General features: G+C 35.7%; 4 protein-coding genes across 6 annotated transcripts; 2 read left to right on the forward strand and 2 right to left on the reverse strand.

Moving 5' to 3' along the window:
• Positions 1-3,683: 3,683 nt before the first annotated feature.
• Positions 3,684-7,734, forward strand: LOC125222740 (3-hydroxybutyryl-CoA dehydrogenase-like). Of its 2 annotated transcripts, none has more exons than XM_048125516.1 (6): positions 3,684-3,810; positions 4,418-4,487; positions 4,660-4,831; positions 5,200-5,421; positions 5,989-6,101; positions 7,187-7,734. In XM_048125516.1, the coding sequence occupies exons 2-6, from the start codon at positions 4,447-4,449 to the stop codon at positions 7,524-7,526; spliced, it is 888 nt and encodes a 295-aa protein (XP_047981473.1). In that variant the 5' UTR covers positions 3,684-3,810; positions 4,418-4,446; the 3' UTR covers positions 7,527-7,734. The 2 variants fall into 2 exon arrangements, with proteins under 2 accessions (XP_047981473.1, XP_047981474.1); XM_048125517.1 differs by lacking the exon at positions 3,684-3,810 and adding an exon at positions 4,021-4,284.
• Positions 7,628-8,371, reverse strand: LOC125222741 (pleckstrin homology domain-containing protein 1-like). Its single transcript, XM_048125518.1, has one exon. It carries the CDS (start codon positions 8,223-8,225, stop codon positions 7,791-7,793), a length of 435 nt encoding a protein of 144 aa, XP_047981475.1. The 5' UTR covers positions 8,226-8,371; the 3' UTR covers positions 7,628-7,790.
• A 562-nt stretch (positions 8,372-8,933) lies between these two features.
• Positions 8,934-10,592, forward strand: LOC125221625 (clathrin light chain 2-like). The gene is given in 4 exon segments (XM_048123795.1): positions 8,934-9,271; positions 9,731-9,832; positions 9,834-9,882; positions 10,144-10,592. Coding segments are annotated over 4 exon segments (678 nt in total). The 5' UTR covers positions 8,934-9,035; the 3' UTR covers positions 10,435-10,592.
• A 345-nt stretch (positions 10,593-10,937) lies between these two features.
• LOC125221624 (mucin-5AC-like) lies at positions 10,938-15,592 on the reverse strand. Of its 2 annotated transcripts, none has more exons than XM_048123794.1 (6): positions 15,300-15,592; positions 14,759-15,088; positions 14,356-14,476; positions 13,166-13,280; positions 11,590-12,642; positions 10,938-11,503 (listed from the first exon to the last, which is right to left on the reverse strand). In XM_048123794.1, exons 2-6 carry the CDS (start codon positions 14,922-14,924, stop codon positions 11,267-11,269), a joined length of 1,692 nt encoding a protein of 563 aa, XP_047979751.1. In that variant the 5' UTR covers positions 14,925-15,088; positions 15,300-15,592; the 3' UTR covers positions 10,938-11,266. The 2 variants fall into 2 exon arrangements, with proteins under 2 accessions (XP_047979751.1, XP_047979750.1); XM_048123793.1 differs by having other exon boundaries at positions 15,276-15,592.
• Between the last annotated feature and the right edge of the window lie 4,890 nt (positions 15,593-20,482).

Raw genomic sequence — 20,482 nt, forward strand, 5'->3', positions numbered from 1 at the left:
ATTTCATGATAACGAATGTAGTCTAATTAATTTATACTATTCAGTTAGTAACGTGGTTCCGAATTCCTCTCTGAATTTTCAGTCTTTTGTTTGATTATTGTTAGTTATTATATCACCTCGGTTTTTTTAGTGAAGTAAGATTTTAGGTAACACATTGTAATTATGAGATATGTCTACTACATGTGTATTAGTGTGGTGGGATGTGGCCAAAATGGTTTTGGGAATCGCACAGCTCGCTGTAGTGCTATGAGGTCTGGCTTCATGATGCTGACTCTATGGCTCTCTCAAAGGCGCACGAATCTATCTCATCAAGAATTGAAAACCTAGGCCTCAAAGGCAATCTCACCAATGTTGTTTGTTCAATTCGACAACATTGTTAAAAGTTTTTCTATTTTGGCATCAAACACTAGCTCAATCTTACACATCTAATATTTGATATGACCACCTTGATTGATTTAGTTATTCAATTTTTAAATAATACTCCCTCCGTCCACGAATAGGAGTCCCATTTCTTATCGGTGCGGATTTTAAGAAATGTTAAGAAAAGTGAGTGGAAGAAAGTTAGTGGAATAGGGGTCCCACTTGTATATATTAGTTTTAAATGATATGTGAGTTGAATGAATTGGTGGAATGTGGGGCCTTTTTACCATTTATGGTAATTATGAACAGGGACTCCTATTCGCGGACGGACCAAAATGGAAAAACGGGACTCCTATTCGCGGACGGAGGGAGTACCTCACTTTTAATGAATTAGCATCAGTGTTCTTTTTAAGCGTCCCTTCTGCAATAAACTAGTATAACACTCGTGCGACGCACGACTCATTTTATTTTCTTCATACTGATTTTATATTGTGAAATAATTTTATAAAATGAAAAATATATCATTATACGAAATCATAAACCATAAATCTATACATATAAAAGGGCTTTGGGAATATTTACATGATTGCCATTTGAATTAAATAATAAGTAGTACTCCCTCCGTCCCACGTTATTTGAGGCGTTTCTTTTTGGCACGAGATTTAAGAAAATTGTGTTTAGTGGGTTAAATAAAGTAGATGAGAAAAAGCAAAAGAAAAAAAAGAGTAAAGTAAAACAAAGAATAAAATATGTGAGATTAGATGTTTTGTTTCTAGTCTAAAAAGGAAATGACTCAAGTAATTTGGGACATATCAAAAAGGAATATGATTCAAATAACTTGGGAAGGAGAGAGTATTATATAATTCAATTTAAATTGATTTTTGTTATTGAATTTATGCACCTTGGCCGACTGTTTATAATATAGGTGTGGAAATTATTGTGCATTATATTGCCGATAGTTTCATATGTTGAACATATTCATGCCAACAAAAGTGGAAATTATTGTAGCCAACAGTTTCATACTATGTTTGAACATATTCATGCCAACAAAAATAAAAATGATAGCTCAATAACAATCCATATTCCTCAATTTTCCTCAATTTTAAATAGAATGTTTCATATTTTGAAGAAAATAAAATGGGTTGTGCATAGCACGAGTGTGATACTAGTGTATGTAAATTGGAGCATGACTAACTTATAATTAAAATTTATATATTTGAAAATAAAACTCGAGCCTTTTTTCGATTTATAAAAAAAAAGGTATGCAAAATACATTTTAGTTAAGTATAAAAAACTTATAAAACATGTTATGGGCTAAGTATAGTAGGGGTGCTTAAACGGTTCTAGGGTTCTTGGTTAACAGGAACCGGAATCAGAACTGCCCGGTTAATTGAGGAACCGAGAACTGGAAAACCGGTTTCATGTTTTTAAAAAAATTGGTTCTGAATCTAACCGGAACCGATCGATTCTTAATCGGGAATCGGATTAGAATTCAATTTTATTGTGTTTTATAATTTAATTTACTAATAAATCTAACTTAATTGAATTAATATTGAATTAAAATGAAATAAGTTGAACTATTCAGTGATTTTTATATTTAAACCTTGTTAAATTTGCGAACTTTATTTTGTGAAGAATTTAAAGTGTTTAAACCGTGATGCTTTGAATCTACAGTTATCTCTCCAATCCAATTTTGATGAACTAACTATTATGAGTAGAACATTATAAGTTTGTTTTTCATTTCGGAAAGAGCTTATACAAATACATATCATTTCATATTGATAGAAATTTAATTTTATAACAAATTTGATGTAATAATTCATTTAACATACACGATTTTAACATGTTTGTGAATAATGTATTAATTGTTCCGTTTTAAACCAAAAAGTCACAACAAGATCAATTAGTATCGAAAATTTTATTGAATATTTGTTCACCCGAAAAAAAGGAAATTGGAATTCAATTTTAAAACTCCTTTTAGAAAAAAAAAAATTGCTAAATTTTAGAGCTCCTTTTTTATTAAAAAAAATTGCCAATATAAACATGTCCGGCATACTATTTGTTATTTCGTTTGATGATTCTTTACAAAATAGTACACTTGGCATTACTCTTACCATCACTTAACGAAATGAATATTAATTGCATTGTTGGTTTGTAAATTTTTTTTATTTGAATTTTTAGGTATTATTTTGTTATATTTCAAGATGTTGGATTATTATTTTTTTAATATTAAAATATTTAAAATTATAAATAAATTCGGATTAAAATTACACATCGGTTCCGGTTTCGAACCAGAACTGACCGATTCTTAATCGGCCAGTTCTGAACCGGCTCTGGTTCCAATTCCAAGATTTACAAAAAACTAAAACTGGTCAACCGATCCGGTAAGAACCGAAACCGGCCAACTCTCTATAGATAAGATTCAAATAGATAAAATCACACAATGTCCTAAAAACTCTCTATCCTTGTTTATTCCTCATATAGTCATGCCAACTCACCATTTACGATAAATCTAAACACAATTTACAATAAATATCATACTCCCCCCGTCCGCGAATAAGAGTCCCGTTTTTTTTATTTTAGTCCGTCCGCGAATAAGAGTCCCGGTTCACTTTTACCATAAATGGTAATAGGGTCTCACCTTCCACTAACTCATTCTACTCACATTTCATTTAAAATTAATATATACAAGTGGAACCTCTATTCCACTAACTTTTTTCCATCCACTTTTCATATCATTTCTTAAAACTCATGCCGCCCATGAATGGGACTCCTAATGGCGGACGGAGGGAGTAGTAGATAATAATTTTAGTTCAATCATTGGACTAACCCCTAACTCAAGCTAAAATTCAAAAGAATATTCTACATATATTTAATTTTTTTCTATTTTTTTATCATAAATTATAACCTCGTAAAAATTTATCCAAAAATTAATTATTATTATAAATTTAAAAATAATAATACATTCTCTACTATATACTTACACGTTAGAGTTTATTTACATTTTTTATATTTGGAATGTCAGTCATTTTATTGAATTATCATATTTATACTTTCTTCGTCCCACTTTAAGAGTATTCGATTGGAATTTTGGATTAAAAATTGGATAGCTGTTTTTGGATATCCGAAATTTTTGGGTTGGATATCCGTGGATACCCAATTTGACTTTAAAGTTACCTACAAACTCTTGTCATAGAGTATTAAAAACGGATGTTTAACTTTAAACACGCGTTTACGCATTTTTATTATCTCTGCAAATTTAGTAAAGATATACGTATAATTTAGGAACCTATATTAGTTTATTCTATACGCAACTCATACCAAATTTAATAATTACTCGAATAAAAAACAAAGGCCGCCTACCTACAGAAGTATTTTAAACAATATGGTAACTGATCTGATTTGGATGAGATTGTATTCAATTTTTGTTTGAGATCAGCTTGAGTTGAGGTAAGCAAGTTATTTCACCCTTCTTCTCTATCCCTTATTCTTTTGGAATTGTTATATGCGCACGTATTTTTGTTCTTGTAACTGGAGCGTAATGCGATGAGGATGTAGTTATCGCTGTAGAGGCGCCAGCAGATGAAGGAATGAGGAGATTAGAGGTTTACATATAGATATGTTCGCCAACTATAACAGATTTTCTGCAAATTCCAGTCAATATACCGGGAATTTTGGTCATGTTCAAAAGTCCTACTCATTGAGTATCAAACTGTAACTCCAATTTGTAGTTTAGATCGGACCACGAAGTAATTCTATGGAGAATTATCGCAGTAGAATACTCTGCTCGCGTGTTTTTGTGATCGAGTTTTTACTAGGTTTTCGGCGTCAATTTGGCGTCTCGCAATCGATAGAGGGCTTTGAGATCACGGGGAATGAGCTGCCCAACTGCGAGGCCGTTCGGCGATGCAACGGCCGGCGGTGGTGAATTATGATGCCAATTGATTTAGTTTTCTTATGAAGTGAATTAGGCATACGACACTTGGTTATAACAACTTGTATTGTTTAATTCCCCGCTAAGTATTATACTGATACTCATCATGAAATGAAATTTCAGATTGAGGAATAAAGGCTACAAGGATATAGATGTTGAGCCAACCAGGTCTCCCACTCGAAGATGTTAAAATGTTAGTATCATGTTTTAAGTGATTTTATGGAGTATTTATTTGGTAGAATTCCTCTCTGAATTGTCAATCTTTTGTTTGATTGATATTGTTAGTTATTATATCACCTGTGTTTTTTTTAAGTAAAGTAAGATTTTAGGTAACACTATGTTATTATGAGATATGTCTGCTCCAGGTGTATTGGTGTGGTGGGATGTGGCCAAATGGGTTCGGGAATCGCACAGCTTGCTGCAGTGAATGGCTGTGAGGTCTGGCTTCATGATGCTGACTCTATGGCTCTCTCAAAAGCGCGCAAATCTATCTCATCAAGAATTGAAAACCTAGTCCTCAAAGGCAATCTCACCAAGGTTTTCTCATCATGCTCATTTGGTGTAACTAATGTTTGATTTTCTGGTTCATAATTACTACGCGTTGCAGGTTCCTGACTGTTTTTGCACTAAAGCAATCCATGTGTTGTCAATGCCGGTTGAGAAAGTTTTCTTGATTTCCTTAGCTACCATTGTAGTTCTTAACCTTTCATCTAAGAGGGGAACTTGGTTAGTGAGGAACGTTTATTTCAGCTTTGATTGGGAATTTTTCAAACAAACTATTTCAGGGAATCCTTTTATTTTCTTATTTTTATATGATCAGTTCTATTCATTCCTCTATCCATTTTGGAAAAGTTTATATGTTCTACACGAACTGTGAGTTGGTTTTCTAAGTCGATTACCTACAGGAAAAAGGTACTGAAGCGATAAGGAACTTGAGGTGTACATCAAATTTGGAGGATTTTCACTCTGCAGATATGGTAATTGAGGCCATTATGGAGTCGGAGGATGTGAAAAAAAAGTTGTTTGTTCAATTGGACAACATTGTTAAAAGTTCTTCTATCTTGGCATCAAACACCAGCTCAATCTCGATTACTAGATTAGCTTCTGTGACCAGCCGACCTAGCCAGGTTACACATCCAATCTTTAATAAATATGACCACTTAATTGATTTAGTTGTTCAGTTGTGGTTGATGATTGCAGCCTTATTGTTAATAATACTACTATTTATGAATTAGCATTATATTTTTTTTAAGCATCCCTTCTACAATAATTTTAATTGTGTGGGCAGTGGCGTACCAGTAATTTCCCATTTGATACTGCATCTTTACCAACTAATGCTGCAAAATACGCTATGCACTAGAACAACTTTTGTAACACCGGTTGGTAATGTACTGATTTGAGAGGCAAAGGCTATAAAATATAGTAGTATGAAAAATACTCCAAAAGGTTCTTTTCTAGTCCTCATATAATATATGAAAGACTAGACAGGACTTTTTGATTATTCTTTTCATAGAGGTGATTATCCATACATTTGATTGTTCTTAGATATATAGTTTTTTTTTTCTTTCTTCATATTCAACTTCAGATTGGCTTCACTTTTACTTGTTTATGTATAATAACCTATGTATTTGCATTAACTGTTTGTTGTCCACCTATCAACAAAAACTGCTCTAATTAAGTACTTTTGTCTGCAGGTTATAGGCATGCATTTTATGAATCCTCCCCCTGTTATGAAGCTAGTTGAGATTATTCGAGGAGCTAGTACATCAGATGATACGTTCAATGCCACAAAATCGTTGGCAGAGAGGTGGGTTAGAAAATAAAAATGGATAAAAAAATTTGGCTTTACTACATGTGCACGCGAAATTTTACAATCATATTATCTAGTTGCAATGAACTTTAGTAGCATGATACTGTATTGCTAACAGCTAAGCAGGAAAAATATAAGGAGAGCCTTGTATATAGCAGTTTACTGCTAAGTAAATGGTAAACCCGATCAACTTTATCAAAGAGAGCAATTAACTAAAAATACATACTCTGTATAATAATACCTGCTCTTATCATTTTACCCTTTAGGGTGTAGGCATGCATTAGGCCAATTTTAGGTAATGCACGTTTACACACTCACACAGCACATGAGCTAGCATGTAAGATTACCTGCTTGTACAACATTGTTAGTGTGTAATGTTTGCAAGTTGTATAAAGATAAAAAAGAATTGCAATACATATTCCAGGGATGCTAAATGATGAGAGGGCGTAGAGTTGGGGTGAGACGAAGACAATGGGGGTGGGGTGACAGGGGTTGGGTGAATTTAGTATATATTTTAATAAAAAAAATCATGTAAGGGCAATTATGTCTTTCTGCATGAAAAGTAGGTAATTTTTATATTATCATTTAAGGGCAATTATGATTCATTAAGGTGGGTATAATTTGTTTGTACTATACACTTGTAGGGGTTGGTGGTAGGGTTGATTTATAAAGCTAATCATATGATTAGGCCTTTGGTTAGAACCCTTGTAGGGGTTGGTGGTAGGGTTGATTTTTGTTGGTACTATTATGATTTATGTAACTGTGCAGGTAATGCTGTAGTTGGGTATTAAAACTATATTCTAAAACTCGGCTAGAAAGCAAATTTTTGTTCGACATGTCAGTTAATCGTCTTAGTGGTAACTGGTAAAAATCAAGAAATGAATTCATATTCCATATGTTCATTCATTGCACAAACATACAAATCGTAGGAGAGACAATTCTATAGTCTTATCTTAGTGGTAAAAATCAAGAAATAAATTCATGTTCCTCTTCTCGCCTTTCACTTCATTCAGTGAGGTTCATGGCTCAACATTGTTTTTTCTGTGTGTACAATATACATTGAATAGTGGGCTGTATTGCAGGTTTGGCAAGAAGATTGTTTGTTCCCAGGATTTCTCCGGCTTCATTGTAAATCGGGTTTTGATGCCAATGATAAATGAAGCTTTTTATGCACTGTATACTGGTGTGGCAACGAAGGAGGACATTGATGCAGGAATGAAGCTGGGAACAAACCATCCAATGGGTCCCTTGGAACTCGCTGATCATATTGGACTCGATGTTTGCTTGTCAATAATGAAAGTCCTGCATGCCGGCTTAGGGGATAGTAAGTATCTGCCATGCCCATTGCTCGTGCAGTACGTTGATGCCGGTCGCCTTGGTAGAAAGAAGGGTGTCGGCGTATACAATTACAGTAAAATCTGAGGAGTTCGTCTCAGGCTGTGTGCAACACTAGGGATCTCAGCTATGCCATCTGTTGACTGTTGTGATCAAGTGTAGTATCAATAATAGGCATTGTCCATTGTGTTTCTTTCTTCTGCTTAAAGCTTTATAGGATAATTGTGTGTGAACTGAATATGTGTTTTGCAATAATATATATGGAAATATGCTGGTGAGAAAGCAATGTATATCACACAGATCAATCTCGGAACATATCCGTAAATCAAAATAGGTGCTACTTCATTGATTCTATTTCCGGCTATCATAATCAAGGATCTCGTCATCGGTAACCGACCTTGAGTTCTGAACAATGGATCGCCCGATGGAATTGATCCAATCCTCCTTCTCCTTGTCCGTATCCGCGATGAAATACATGGTTTCATTCCGAGTGGACAATTGGAAGGTGAATTGGCGATTGAGCACGTCCTCAGCGCCCTTCACAGTCAGGCGATCACCCAAGGGGATGATGCCGCGGGGGCGGGAGGCGCGTGTCACGTTCGATTCCTTGAACCAGAACAGTTTCCCCTGCTTCAGGATGAACCATCGGCGCCGCCAGGTTTTGATGTATTCGCCCTGCTTCGTGAGCCACCCGGCGCGCTCTGCCACGCCCCAAAACTTGATGCCGTCGTATTCGTCGCCGTTGGCCTCGCTGGTGCTCATCGCCACTCGCCACAGGCTCAACATTGATGCAGATTCGGGGGTTTGGTGGTGGAGATGAGGCGATGGTAGAGAAAGGAGTTTGTTGGGGTTTGCTTTTTAGGTGGTTATATTATTGGTATAAGTAGTTTGGATTTCGGAACTTTTCAATCAAATAATGCATACCATGCAACAAAATCATTTTTTCCTAAATGTACGTAACAAAGAAATTTTAAAAAGTAAAATGCAATGTAGTTTTATTAGTTATAGTATTCCCTCCATCCCTAAAAAGTAATATTTGTTTCGACAATGATACGTAGGAGTAATGTGTCGTTATTACAAAGTTCATAAATTTTAAGGGTGAACAATTAGGAAATAGTTCATATTTTTCAGGGACGGAATAAGTATTATTGAATAGCAATAACAAAAAATGATATGGAAAATTTATGATAAATTTTTTCACACTATAATTTATGTACATTTGCCATTTCTCAATATTAAATTACATAATTTTTTTATTCATTTTGTTATTCAAAATGTTAATTAAAAAAACGGATTGGGAAAAAAAAAAAAAAGAAAACTACTTTTAAAAAATGTGGTTTGAATAAAATAATTTATTTTTATTTCATCTACAAATAGAACAATCAAACAAAAAATCGAATTTCAGAAAAAAAATTTATCACAAAACAAAATATAAATTTCTAAGACTTTGATTAGGAAAATAAAAAGTGAAGAATTTTTGTGAATAGCATTAGTTCAACTTACCATGTAAACTAATCAGACGAGTAATATTTGAAATGGGGTGCCTACAAACCGTTTTTAATCAGAACTGAAGATCTCTGAAACAGATTATCATCAATGTCGTCTCCCTTCACCGACTCGCTCGATCAATTCGGTGCCAACTCGCCGGTAGCCGCCTCGTTTGACGACGGCTACTCCTTTTCCAACTTTGATTCCACCGTCGCCGAGTCCCCCACGCCGATCTACGTCTCCGGCGGAGAATTCATTGATCCGACGTATTTCTCGTCGGAAACCAATGAAAACGGTCCGATTCTTCCGCTCGAGGAGAGTTATGCGCTCCGTGAATGGAGAAGGTAAAGCATTTTTTTTTCTGATCAGCGAAATGAAGGTTTTATGTTCGTTAGGGTTTTGCAGAGTAAATTTAGGTTTTATTATTATGTTTATGCAATTCTTCCGCAGTTGATTGGATTTTCAATTGTTTGGGTGAAATCCTTATTGGGGAACAGAAGAATCGAACATTGTTCGTGTAAATGTTCTTGTGATTTGAAATTAATTATTAGGGAAAAAATCATTTCTTTGAATGTTATGGGAGATAACATTTTGTTAATTCTGGTTGACAATATAATCTGTCAAATTTAATTAGTTGGTTGTATTGTTAATTTTAATAATTACTATTGGCATTCGACTAGTACCTAATCTTGGAAATGAACGGATTATTTCACCAGATATGTCAGCATTTTATAAACCATTGCTGCTGAAACACGCAGTCGAAGTTCTCATTTGTTTTTTTTAATTGTTTATGTGGTTAACAGACAAAACACAATTCGGTTAGAGGAGAAGGAGAAGAGAGAGAAGGAATTGTTGAGCCAAGTCATAGTTGAAGCTGATGAGTACAAGGTTGAATTTCACAGAGGGGCAAATTACCTCAGAAACCAACAGAGTGGCCAACCGGGAGAAGGAGCAGGTACATTACAGAATCGTGTTAGTTTACCTTGTTTTACTTCTACGTACGTATGATGCATCGAATGTCATTTGTTTAAACAAGTGTGTTTCCTTGTTCTAGTCTGTATTCATGCTGCATCTGATTGGCATCTTATAGAATGGCAACAATAGTAGATCATTGTGAAAAGTTGATGCTTGGTTGATGTAGTTATTCGTAGAAGCTTCCTATCAAAGTTCAAAAATCAAGAATTCGATGATTGAGTGATTCTTGTTTTTCTATCAGGTACTTGTTGCTAAGCTAGAGAAATTCCATGCTGAAGCTGACAAGGATTATTGGAAATCTATAGCAGAACTGATACCTAAGGAAGTTGTTACAATAGAGAGGAGGAAAGGAAAGACCGAGCAGGAGAAGAAGGCGTCGGTTGTGGTGGTTCAAGGACCTAAGCCTGGGAAACCCACTGATTTATCCAGAATGCGACAGCTACTCCTGAAGCTCAAACAAAACACCCCTCCCCACCTCAACCAGTCTCCTACTGTGCCCATCATCACCAAAGAGCCTGTGGCCGCTGCATAGTTATATAGTCTATACCATGTTAAAGGATTTGTTGCTAGATATATGAGTCTTGTAGCTCTCTCTACAAGTACAACTTTTCAATTGGTGTTACATTTGGACAGCTTACATAAAAGATTCAAAAATGTCTTTTGAGTAAATCATTTCTTCGCATTATTCAAGAATCTGTTGCTGCCAAGTAGTAATATCAAACGAAAAAGGAAAAAACGACATAGCATAGCTGTAAACCTTACTCGTCCAACTATGTACCACTTGCTAATAGCGATTTGAAGCTCGATGGCAGGAGATAACACACATCAGCTACATGTGCCACATTAAAACAAGACTAGTGGCCTTTGATCCAACAAAGACGAGTGAAGAAACAGAGATAATGTGGTCCAGTTTAAAGGGCGTTTTCAGCATCATCACTTATTACTATAATTTGCTAGCACAAGTGACCATATTCTGCAGTTTAGTATTCATAACTCATAAGCCCCTTCTGCTATAAACAACTGAAACTACTGCAGTTTAACATGAATCAAGATGTTGACAGACATTTTTCAAATTAGCTTTGAACAAATTAGGGGTTTAATAATAGGTGTTACATTCGATTAGCCAACAAACAACAAACTGAAGGACAGTGCAGTGCGTGTGGAAGCAGCTGATACAGATTAATACAGGATACTACTCATGAAGCATAGTTGAAATTTACACCAACATATAAGACAGCTCTTCAGCTTTTTTCTTTTTTCTTTTGTCTTTCAGGAGAAGAGGGTTATGTCTCAGTTGTTACTCATGCTTGCCAGTAGTTGTTCAGTAGTAAGTGAGTGTCTACAACAAAACATATGTATCATCATCACCTGCCCCGTAAGCTACCTGGAGAGCGGAGACACTTGTCACTGCTCACATCCTCATCTGCTTCACCTCCGTTGTTGACACTCAACTCAGAACTGCAGTTACTGCTTGTCGCAAGTGGAGAATCAGAGATGGTGGTTGTCCTTCTGTTTGCCCCCGATCTCACACTATACATTGAGGATGCAGGGATGTTGGTCATAAGAGGCCGCAAATTGCCTGGAATAGTCCGTCTTATATCCTGCACGAGGCAACACATATATTAAGTCTAGTATGCTGACAAAATTATGCCAAGGATCACTTTGTGATGATGAATAATCATATTACCATATGTCTTATGGCCATATCTAAGGATTTCTTTGAAAGTGTTCTTCCGAACCCAGCACTGTCTGGTGATGAGGACTTTCCAGATAAGTTGCTGTGGGGAGAATGTTTATCGTCTTGCTTGGGAGGAGCTAGCTTCCGCATATTTATCATCCTTTCAACCATTTTAGTTCCGACCAGAGCAGGGCTCACATTGTCATTAGCCTTAGCATGCAACCGACGTGAAGCAGGAACAGGCACAGAGCTTCCACTATTATGATTCACGCCATTAGGGGGTCGGCCTCTTGCAGGAGAACAAGATTGTCTTCTAATCCTTCCATTTAAAGTGGGTTCAATAGATGATGACCGAGAACTTAGTGCACCAGGTCTACCTCTTGTGGCTGAAGGAGGCCTGTCGGACAGAGATGTTCTCAGATTTGGTGGAGCATCAAGTGAAAATCCAGGCATCTCTGAAGGCTTCCACGGTTTAGGTCTCACTGTAGGTGAATCTGACCGTGCTTGCATGGGATTCTTTGAGGCATTAGGAATTGGCTTCGCAACTGAAGAGATCGTTGGGGATTTAGATGAAACAGCAGGTGTTTTTGTAGCAGTGGATGCTGTTGGTCTACGAGTAGGAGTCGAGGCTCTGGATGTCGACTTAGATGCTGGTATGGAGGCTCTGCTTGTCGGTGTTGAGGATCTTACAGAAGACCTGGCTGTCGGGGTGGACGATCTTGAAGGACCTACGGGCTTTGCTGAAGACAACGTGGGGCGAGAAGTGGGCGTAGAAGATCTTGAAGGTTTTGATGTTGTGGTTGACATTACTTTAGATGTGGCATTGGCGGTAGATTTAACTGATGCAGTCAGTGAATGCTTATTCGATGTTGAGGTCAAGGTGGATCTAGACACTGAGCTCACAGTTGGACGACCAGTTGGTGTTGCAGGTCTTGACCCAGGACCACCAGAAGAAGTAGGCCGGCGAAGTCCTCCAGTTGAAGTATTCAACCCAGGAGATGAGACTTGCTGTCTAGATGATAAATTGCTCCTAGCAGCAGGCTCCGATTGTACACTGGCTAGCTTCAGTCAGATAAATAAATTGGATAAAGAGTTCGTATTTGTAAATGTATATGATCACATAAGAACAAGCTAAGGAGGTTGGCACAGAAATAAATGTTGAAAGTTTGAAATACTATGCTATATATATTTCCACTCAACTGGTCCAAGACATGCCCATACAGCAGAGGTTAATGACGCTCTGATTAATTGCTGCCTCCATCGGATATTTTTTGATTCACTGTGGCCTCTCACATAAATTAAGAATTACTATTTAAGGTAAATGAGTAGTCGACATTAATATTCAGGAAACATGAGGGCATTTTGTATGACTATGAAAAAGATACCAAATAATGGAACATCACAAAAAGGCCAAAACTAAATGTAAGACTAAATATTTGGGACAGAGGGGCGTCGCATATTTCAGCCCAGACTGGGTGAAGTCACTTAAAAGTTTTCTGTACTTACTGTAGCATAATCATACTACACCCGTTTAAATGGTTGTTGTAGGCTTGTAGCACAGAATCAAAAATCAAAATTAACTTACTCTAGACTTGAGACCAGTAGGGCGAGCTTTTGGAGTGCCCAGATGGCTCATGACAGTTTTTTGTCCTTCCATTTCTAGCGAAGGAAAGAGTGGGGTGCCCGGAGGTGTTAAAAGCCTGAAAACACACACAATTATAGTAAATATAAAAGATGGAGGGGATTCAGATACAGAAGTTTTGAAGAATAATCTCATGGAAATCTAAACAGAAATCCAATTAAACACCAGCAGTAGTAGTAGACATAGCTTTAAGAAAACCACACTTCGAGTTCCGGTTTAGAGTAAAATGTGAGTTATTCCAAAAGATGCTAAATCATTTCCAATATGCTAAGAACTTCAAGTATTAGCACATTCATCTTGGTAGACAACCACAACAGAAACTACTCCCAATATAAGAAAAACAGACGAGCCAAAAAAAAGGACTTGATTCTGTAGTAACCATTGTCAGACTATTCCAGACTTTTCTGTAATCTCACCAGAGAACTAGTACATGCGGGAGCAAAACTAGAGAATGGTTATCTAAGTTTACAGTGGTTACAATTCTAGCAGAACAATTATCTGCACAAGGGCAAAACCAGCATACGATAATCTATCATCATTGGTTAATATCTAACATGAACATCTATCATTACTGAGCTACATTGGGCTTCTTCATTGTGTATTATCACAATATATGCACCACCATATATTATTTAATGGAGTATTTACTAATGAAAAAACTAATGGGTTGCAAATATATCATAAATTCAAAGCAAGAACACACAATAATTAACAAAAGCAACAAGGATAGTAACAGCATTCAAAATTATCACATTAGAAATACCTGAAGAAATGGTATGTACATAGTGCATTCCTTGAGCTACAACTACTTCATAGGAGATCACCCTAAGATGCTGAAGTCTTATGTTACACTTGGCTCTCATTATCTTAATGTAAAAATAATCCTCATTACCATTATGTACACAGTGCATTCCTTGAGCTCTAACTACTAAGAGTTCAGCTTAAGTTTTTAAGCCTTTTCATATGAGTAACTTAAGACTTCACCTTCATAGGCTGATAATCAATACACCGTAGCTTGTAAATTACCAGCAAAGACAAGTCTTCTTTTTTAAATACTATACTATTAAGGCATTCATCAGTAGATCAAAAGAAGTACAAAGTAGAGTTACATGCAAGAATTAAGTTCCAATTACCAATCATAATCATTTTTGTCATTGTCTGAATTGAGAAAATCATCAGCACCGCTCTTCCGGACTGGCGGCCCAGTGGTACCAGATGTTATATTAAATATTGGAGAACTACCACTTCTTGGTCCTGCAAAGACATGTGGGTGATTTTTTTCAAAAATCTTAAATTAAAAAGCCAATTGCGGAACTGGAAGAAGAGTAGAAGAGTAAAACGACTCTCACATGCCATCACAGAAGTCATTAAGATAAATATATAAGAAGAAAAACCACCACATAGTGTGAGTAAACATTTAAATTGGGAAAGTAATCAAGAAACATCCAACCTGCATCGAGCCCCAACAAAACCATAGAAGAAAACACTTAATTATTGAGTAAAAAGAAACAAATTCGAAATTTCATTTCAAATTACCAAGTGGAGCATCAAACTCGTCGTCGTTTTGAAGAAGAAGAAGATCGTTCCTTTCCTTCTCGCGCTTCCGCATTTCCCGAAACAACGCCAACTCATCATCTTTATGATCCCTTAACCTCAGGCTCCCCAGTTGCCCCCTTTCGGGAGCCCTAAAACTCCGGTTCATCCCAAAAAACAAGTTAAATACAAGACGATTATGGTTAGGTTAAACCCTAATCTTCCCATTCACATTCCACAATCCACGAATTCGAAAACCCTAGCTCCTCTCTAGCTCAAAAACGCTTAATCTTCAGGAACAAAACTGGCAGATCGACGAGCAACCTCGACCACCTGGAGCAATTTGCACCAAAAAGCAACTCAAAATAAGTCCGCATTCCAAAATTCGCCATAAATGAGCATAAATTTGAGCATTGATACACCAAAAGCCACCGCTAAAACCTAGAGAGAGAAAATGCAGAAACAAACATGTATGTCAGCAAGCGTTTTGAATGCAGAGAGAGTGTGTGTGTGTGTGTACCGCGAGAAGGATCTCTGGACGTACAACGGCCACAGCAGCAGTGATTAAGCGAAGATAGATCTCAGATCACCGGAAAATTGGAGAAAAAGCAAAATATGTGATGGTATTTGGTCTGCAACCAAACGGTGGGTGAGTGAGAGAAAAGGAGAGGGGCGATTTGAATGAGATCGAGAAGAGAGTGGCAGAGGGTGCAATTCGTGGAAAAATGGAGGACCGAATGGGAAAATTGGGGTTTTCTTTCAATTTATACTCCCCACCGGTATTGATTATCGAATTTCTTCAGCTTCAGCTGAAGAGAAAGGAATCCGGTGAAGCTATTTCTTCCCTTTTTTCATATATATATATATATATATATATATATATATATATATCGATATTAAATTATGAAGTTTACTAAATTTGGTGGTCCATCACCACACTCAATTTGTGATTTGGGATAAGCCCATTTAAGGGATCTTTTTTCATTATTTTTATCTGTTACATTATTCTAGCTTTTGGATGAGTTCTATTTTAAATTTATGGATGTGTAATCTAATTTCGGTACATAGTCATTAGTCACTGAAGAACAATTGATAAAACCATATTGACTAAGGTCTTGAATTAAATGAGAATAATCCAATTACAACGGTCACATAACTGGACAATAATTTATCTGATGTGGAAGGTCTACAATCTGTACATATTGGTAATTGGATTACATTCATAATTGAACAAAATAATGTTAGTCACACAAAATTAATTTGACAATCAATCTTAATCAATCAGGCCCTACTTATATGATGAAATGGAATGAGAAGGAAATGAAATAGAAATGAGAATGGAATGAAGGTAACTATAAGGAAGGCAAAAAGAATGGAATTATTATTCCTTAATTGATTTCATTCCTATGTTTGATAACTACAAATTAATATAGAAATAGAATGGAATGAAATATGAATAATTAATGTGTGTGAATTTTTCAATTATTAAAAAATTTAAAATTTTAATTTTATTATAAAATTGTGATTATATTAAATTTAAATTTAATATAAAATAATATTTATATAATTTTGTTAAAATTTAAAGGGGTAACTGCTTTTAAAGTCACCAACTTTCCATGAATTCCGGTTTTTCCCACGAACTTTAAAAAGTTCGTGTAATGTCACGAACTTTATTGTTGGTTGTCATTTTCCCATGTCAGGTTTTCCGGTCTGATTCAAACTGTTCGTTTCCTATTAAGACAATGTCCAAATTCTTTTATCTTACTATCATTATCTTCGCCTTTGAAATAGCTTCGCGTGAGTACCTTGTACGCCTCAATCGGAACTCGGATGAAGAAGTTATGGCCATTTGATGAAGGCTGCGAACTTTGTGCGACCTTGTACTATCATAATGGCCATAACTTCTTCATCCGAGTGCCAATTGAGGCGTACAAGGTACCCACGCGAAGCTATTTCAAAGGCGGAGATAATGATAGTAAGATAAAAGAATTTGGACATTGTCTTAATAGGAAACGAACAGTTTGAATCAGACCGGAAAACCTGACATGGGAAAATGACAACCGACAATAAAGTTCGTGACATTACACGAACTTTTTAAAGTTCGTGGGAAAAACCGGAATTCAGGGAAAGTTGGTGACTTTAAAAGCAGTTACCCCAAATTTAAAATAAGAAGAAAGGAAAATGGAATGGAATGGAATGTTCATTTCTTAGCTAAATGGATAGAAGAATGGGTATTCCCATGTGGAATGGAATGGTCATTCCAAAAGGGATGTATCAAGCAAAGGAATGGAATGGAGGTAGGAATGTCATTTCATTCCCCCGCGTACTAAGAAGGGCTCACTATTTATTTTCCTAATACACAACATCGAACTGGACAAAATAATTTTCGAGGAATATGAAAGTATATACAGTACTACTACGAGTCCTATTAACCAAAAATTCACCCTTAAAGACCGAACTAGAGACCAAATTAGGGCCACTAATTTTTCTTAATCTTATGGTTATGATTAATTTACAATTAATTTAATATTTTATTAAATAAAAATGTTTTTATTTTATTTTTTTAACTTTTTTTTAAAATTTTTAAATTTTTTTTTATTCGACAAAAACTTGTTGGAGTAAATAATGAACTATATTCACTACATAATGAACTAAATGAATGTACGTTATGAACTTATTACTTCATTCAGTCGTGCTATTACTTCATTCCGTTAGTTTATTACGTCATTCTATTAGTTTATTACTTCATTCCGTTAGTTTATTACTTCATTCGAGTCATGCTATTACTTCATTCCGTTAGTTTATTACTTCGTAATGTGTTATGACATAATTATCTTTCAGTTGAGTTTAGGGTTATTACATTATTCCGTTAGTTTATTACTTCATTCAGTCATGTTATTACTTTATTTAGTTAGTTTATTACTTCATCCAGTCATGTTATTGTTATGAACTTATTACTTCATTCAATCGTGCTATTACTTCATTCCGTTAGTTTATTGCTTCATTTATTCATGCTATTACTTCATTGGGTTATGGTTATTACTTTATTCCGTTAGTTTATCACTTCATTCAGTCATGTTATTATTTCATTTCGTTAGTTTATTACTTCATTCAGCCATGTTATTACTTCATTCTATTAGTTTAGTACTTCATTCCGTTAGTTTATTACTTCATTCCATCATGCTATTACTTCATTCCGTTAGTTTATTACTTCATTCAGTTATGTTATTACTTCATTTCATTAGTTTAGTACTTCATTTCATTAGTTTATTACTTCATAATGTGTTATAACATAATTATCTTTCAGTTGAAGTAAATTCAGTATATAATGAATGCGAAAAATTACTTCATAACATACATTCATTTAGTTCATTATGTAGTGAATATAGTTCATTATTTACTCCAACAAGTTTTTATCAAATAAAAAAAATTTAAGAAATTTTTTAAAAATTATTTTAAAAAAATAAAAATAAATTAAAAACATTTTTATTTAATAAAATATTAAATTAATTCTAAATTAATCATAACCATAAGATTAAGAAAAATGAGTGGCCCAAATTTGATCTCTAGTTCGGTCTTTAAGAAGGGTTCGACATTGATCACAACTCGTACTACTACAATATAGGGATAATAAATTATTACATTTATATATTGTGTGTCCTCTCGATATCAAACTAACAGAAAAGAAATTTCCTAATTCTAGTTCGATGGAAATTTCTATTCATCTCCCTTGTAGCCGTAAAATAAAATTTTCCATTTCAACTTTAAAAATATATGCGTTGGAAGAACCAATTAAATACCTTCTTTAAAATATAAAAACTACAAATATTTTGCACTTAATAGATAAGTTAGTTGCATTTAACCAATAGCATATACACTATGTATTTGTGTTCCAAATCGATCATGAAAGTTCATTCAAAAAACTAAAGAAAGAACTTATTTGGTCTATGAATACCACATTCTACAATGGAAACCAACATCAACAATGTAGCAGATCATACATACTAAAACACCATCATAACTGATCAAGAGGTTGACAGACTGCTCCAGAACAGATTTGCCTTCCTTGTACTTTTGTCTCTTCTCGTGATGAATCAATCTATCGAATTATGTGTTGAAAGACTCAAGAGGAGTGTGTGCGCGAGTGTTTATAGCATCGTGTATTAGTGTATTAAGTACATATTTCCATCCAACGATTGAACCACACTAGACACAAAATAAATATCAGCCACTGTATGAGTCTCCCGTATTTGCTCTGCACGCGCGTGGATATGAGAAATTATTATGCACGCGTATGTTTATAATAGGCTGTCGATGTAATTTCGACTCTCACTTCCTCGAACTTGACATTATATGAGCATATCGTTTCTGACTGCACTTAACTTCTTTATTTATCATTTAAGAATTAACAGCACATGTACTTGTGCTCGCTAATTTGTGAGCATCTTACTAGCAAACTGTTGGTGTAAGATAACTAAATTTTCTTTTTATATGATTTAATTCCGAGCACACACGATTACTCACAATATGGAAGAAAATTCGACTAGTAACCGTAGGGGTGAATATTCCCATTTTCGAAAACCGGTCGCTGTTTTCATTTGTGCTCGAAAATATTTCATAACCTTGGTCGCAAACAATCATGTTTATTATTTTCTATTGCACTATGTACCACTAGTAGTTAAAACATTTTTGTTCTAGTTTTAATTGATATTTACATATAAGCTAATCTAACTTTAAAACTTTTCACGCCTCTCATGGAAATCAAACTTAGGTGGTGCATTCGTCTAGGTGTAGCAAGACAAAACCTTCACAATATATATTCGAGAGCAAATGCTGAAAACGATTCAACGATATTAGCCATAAAAGTATTTATATTTGAACTCTTTTGCAACGAGCAACAAATTAACGCCCATATTTACAATTACAACAAATCTCAATGCATAACTAATGTAAATCTATCTATTACACTTTTATTTATCACCAATATAAGCTAATCATGTAGCATTATCGCCACATAAATTTAAACACAATAGGGTTATTCCTAAATAAATCAACACGTTCATATAAATTTATAGTAGATGTATATACCATGTTGGCCTAATTTTTTAGAGCTTAATCATGGCTTCGGCGATGGAGCAAGCGCGGTGCGCCTCTTGTGCTACTTTAATTCCTTCAGTGATGACTTTGGCGTCGTCGCCCTTGGCCTCCGCCTCACCTCTCTTCAACGCATCAACACAACTCTGCATCGCATGTGAGGAGATATCCACGAGCTTCTTGGGGATGGCTTTGAGTAGCTTCCCCGAGTGTGGCTGTGAGCCGTCGCTAGTGTCGTTGTTGAGCTTCCGCAGTGCCAGGCTGAGTGGACACTGGCCCGCGTGCTCCACGCACTGCGACACCGCCTCCTTCACCTCTTTGTTCTTCGCGCCCTTAGCCACGGGCCCCTTCATGAAAGTCTTCACTTCGTTGACTTTCTCGATGGCCGCGTTCACACCCGCATTCTCCATCTTTGAGGGATTATTATCCGCAAACTCGGCCTCGCTGGGCTTGAGGAGCGTTGCACAGAAGGCTGGGTCTGGGGTCTGCTTGCACGCTTCGTCCAGCCCAGCGTACGCCACAGAGGCGAGGAGGAGGGCCAAGGCCGCGAGGACAGAGGATTTCCCTAATGTTGCCATTGTTATTATTATTATTTTTCTTTTGTGTGTGTGAAAAAAATGAAAGGATTGTTGT

Source organism: Salvia hispanica, chromosome 4 (assembly GCF_023119035.1).
Source record: "Salvia hispanica cultivar TCC Black 2014 chromosome 4, UniMelb_Shisp_WGS_1.0, whole genome shotgun sequence".
NCBI lineage: Eukaryota > Viridiplantae > Streptophyta > Magnoliopsida > Lamiales > Lamiaceae > Salvia > Salvia hispanica.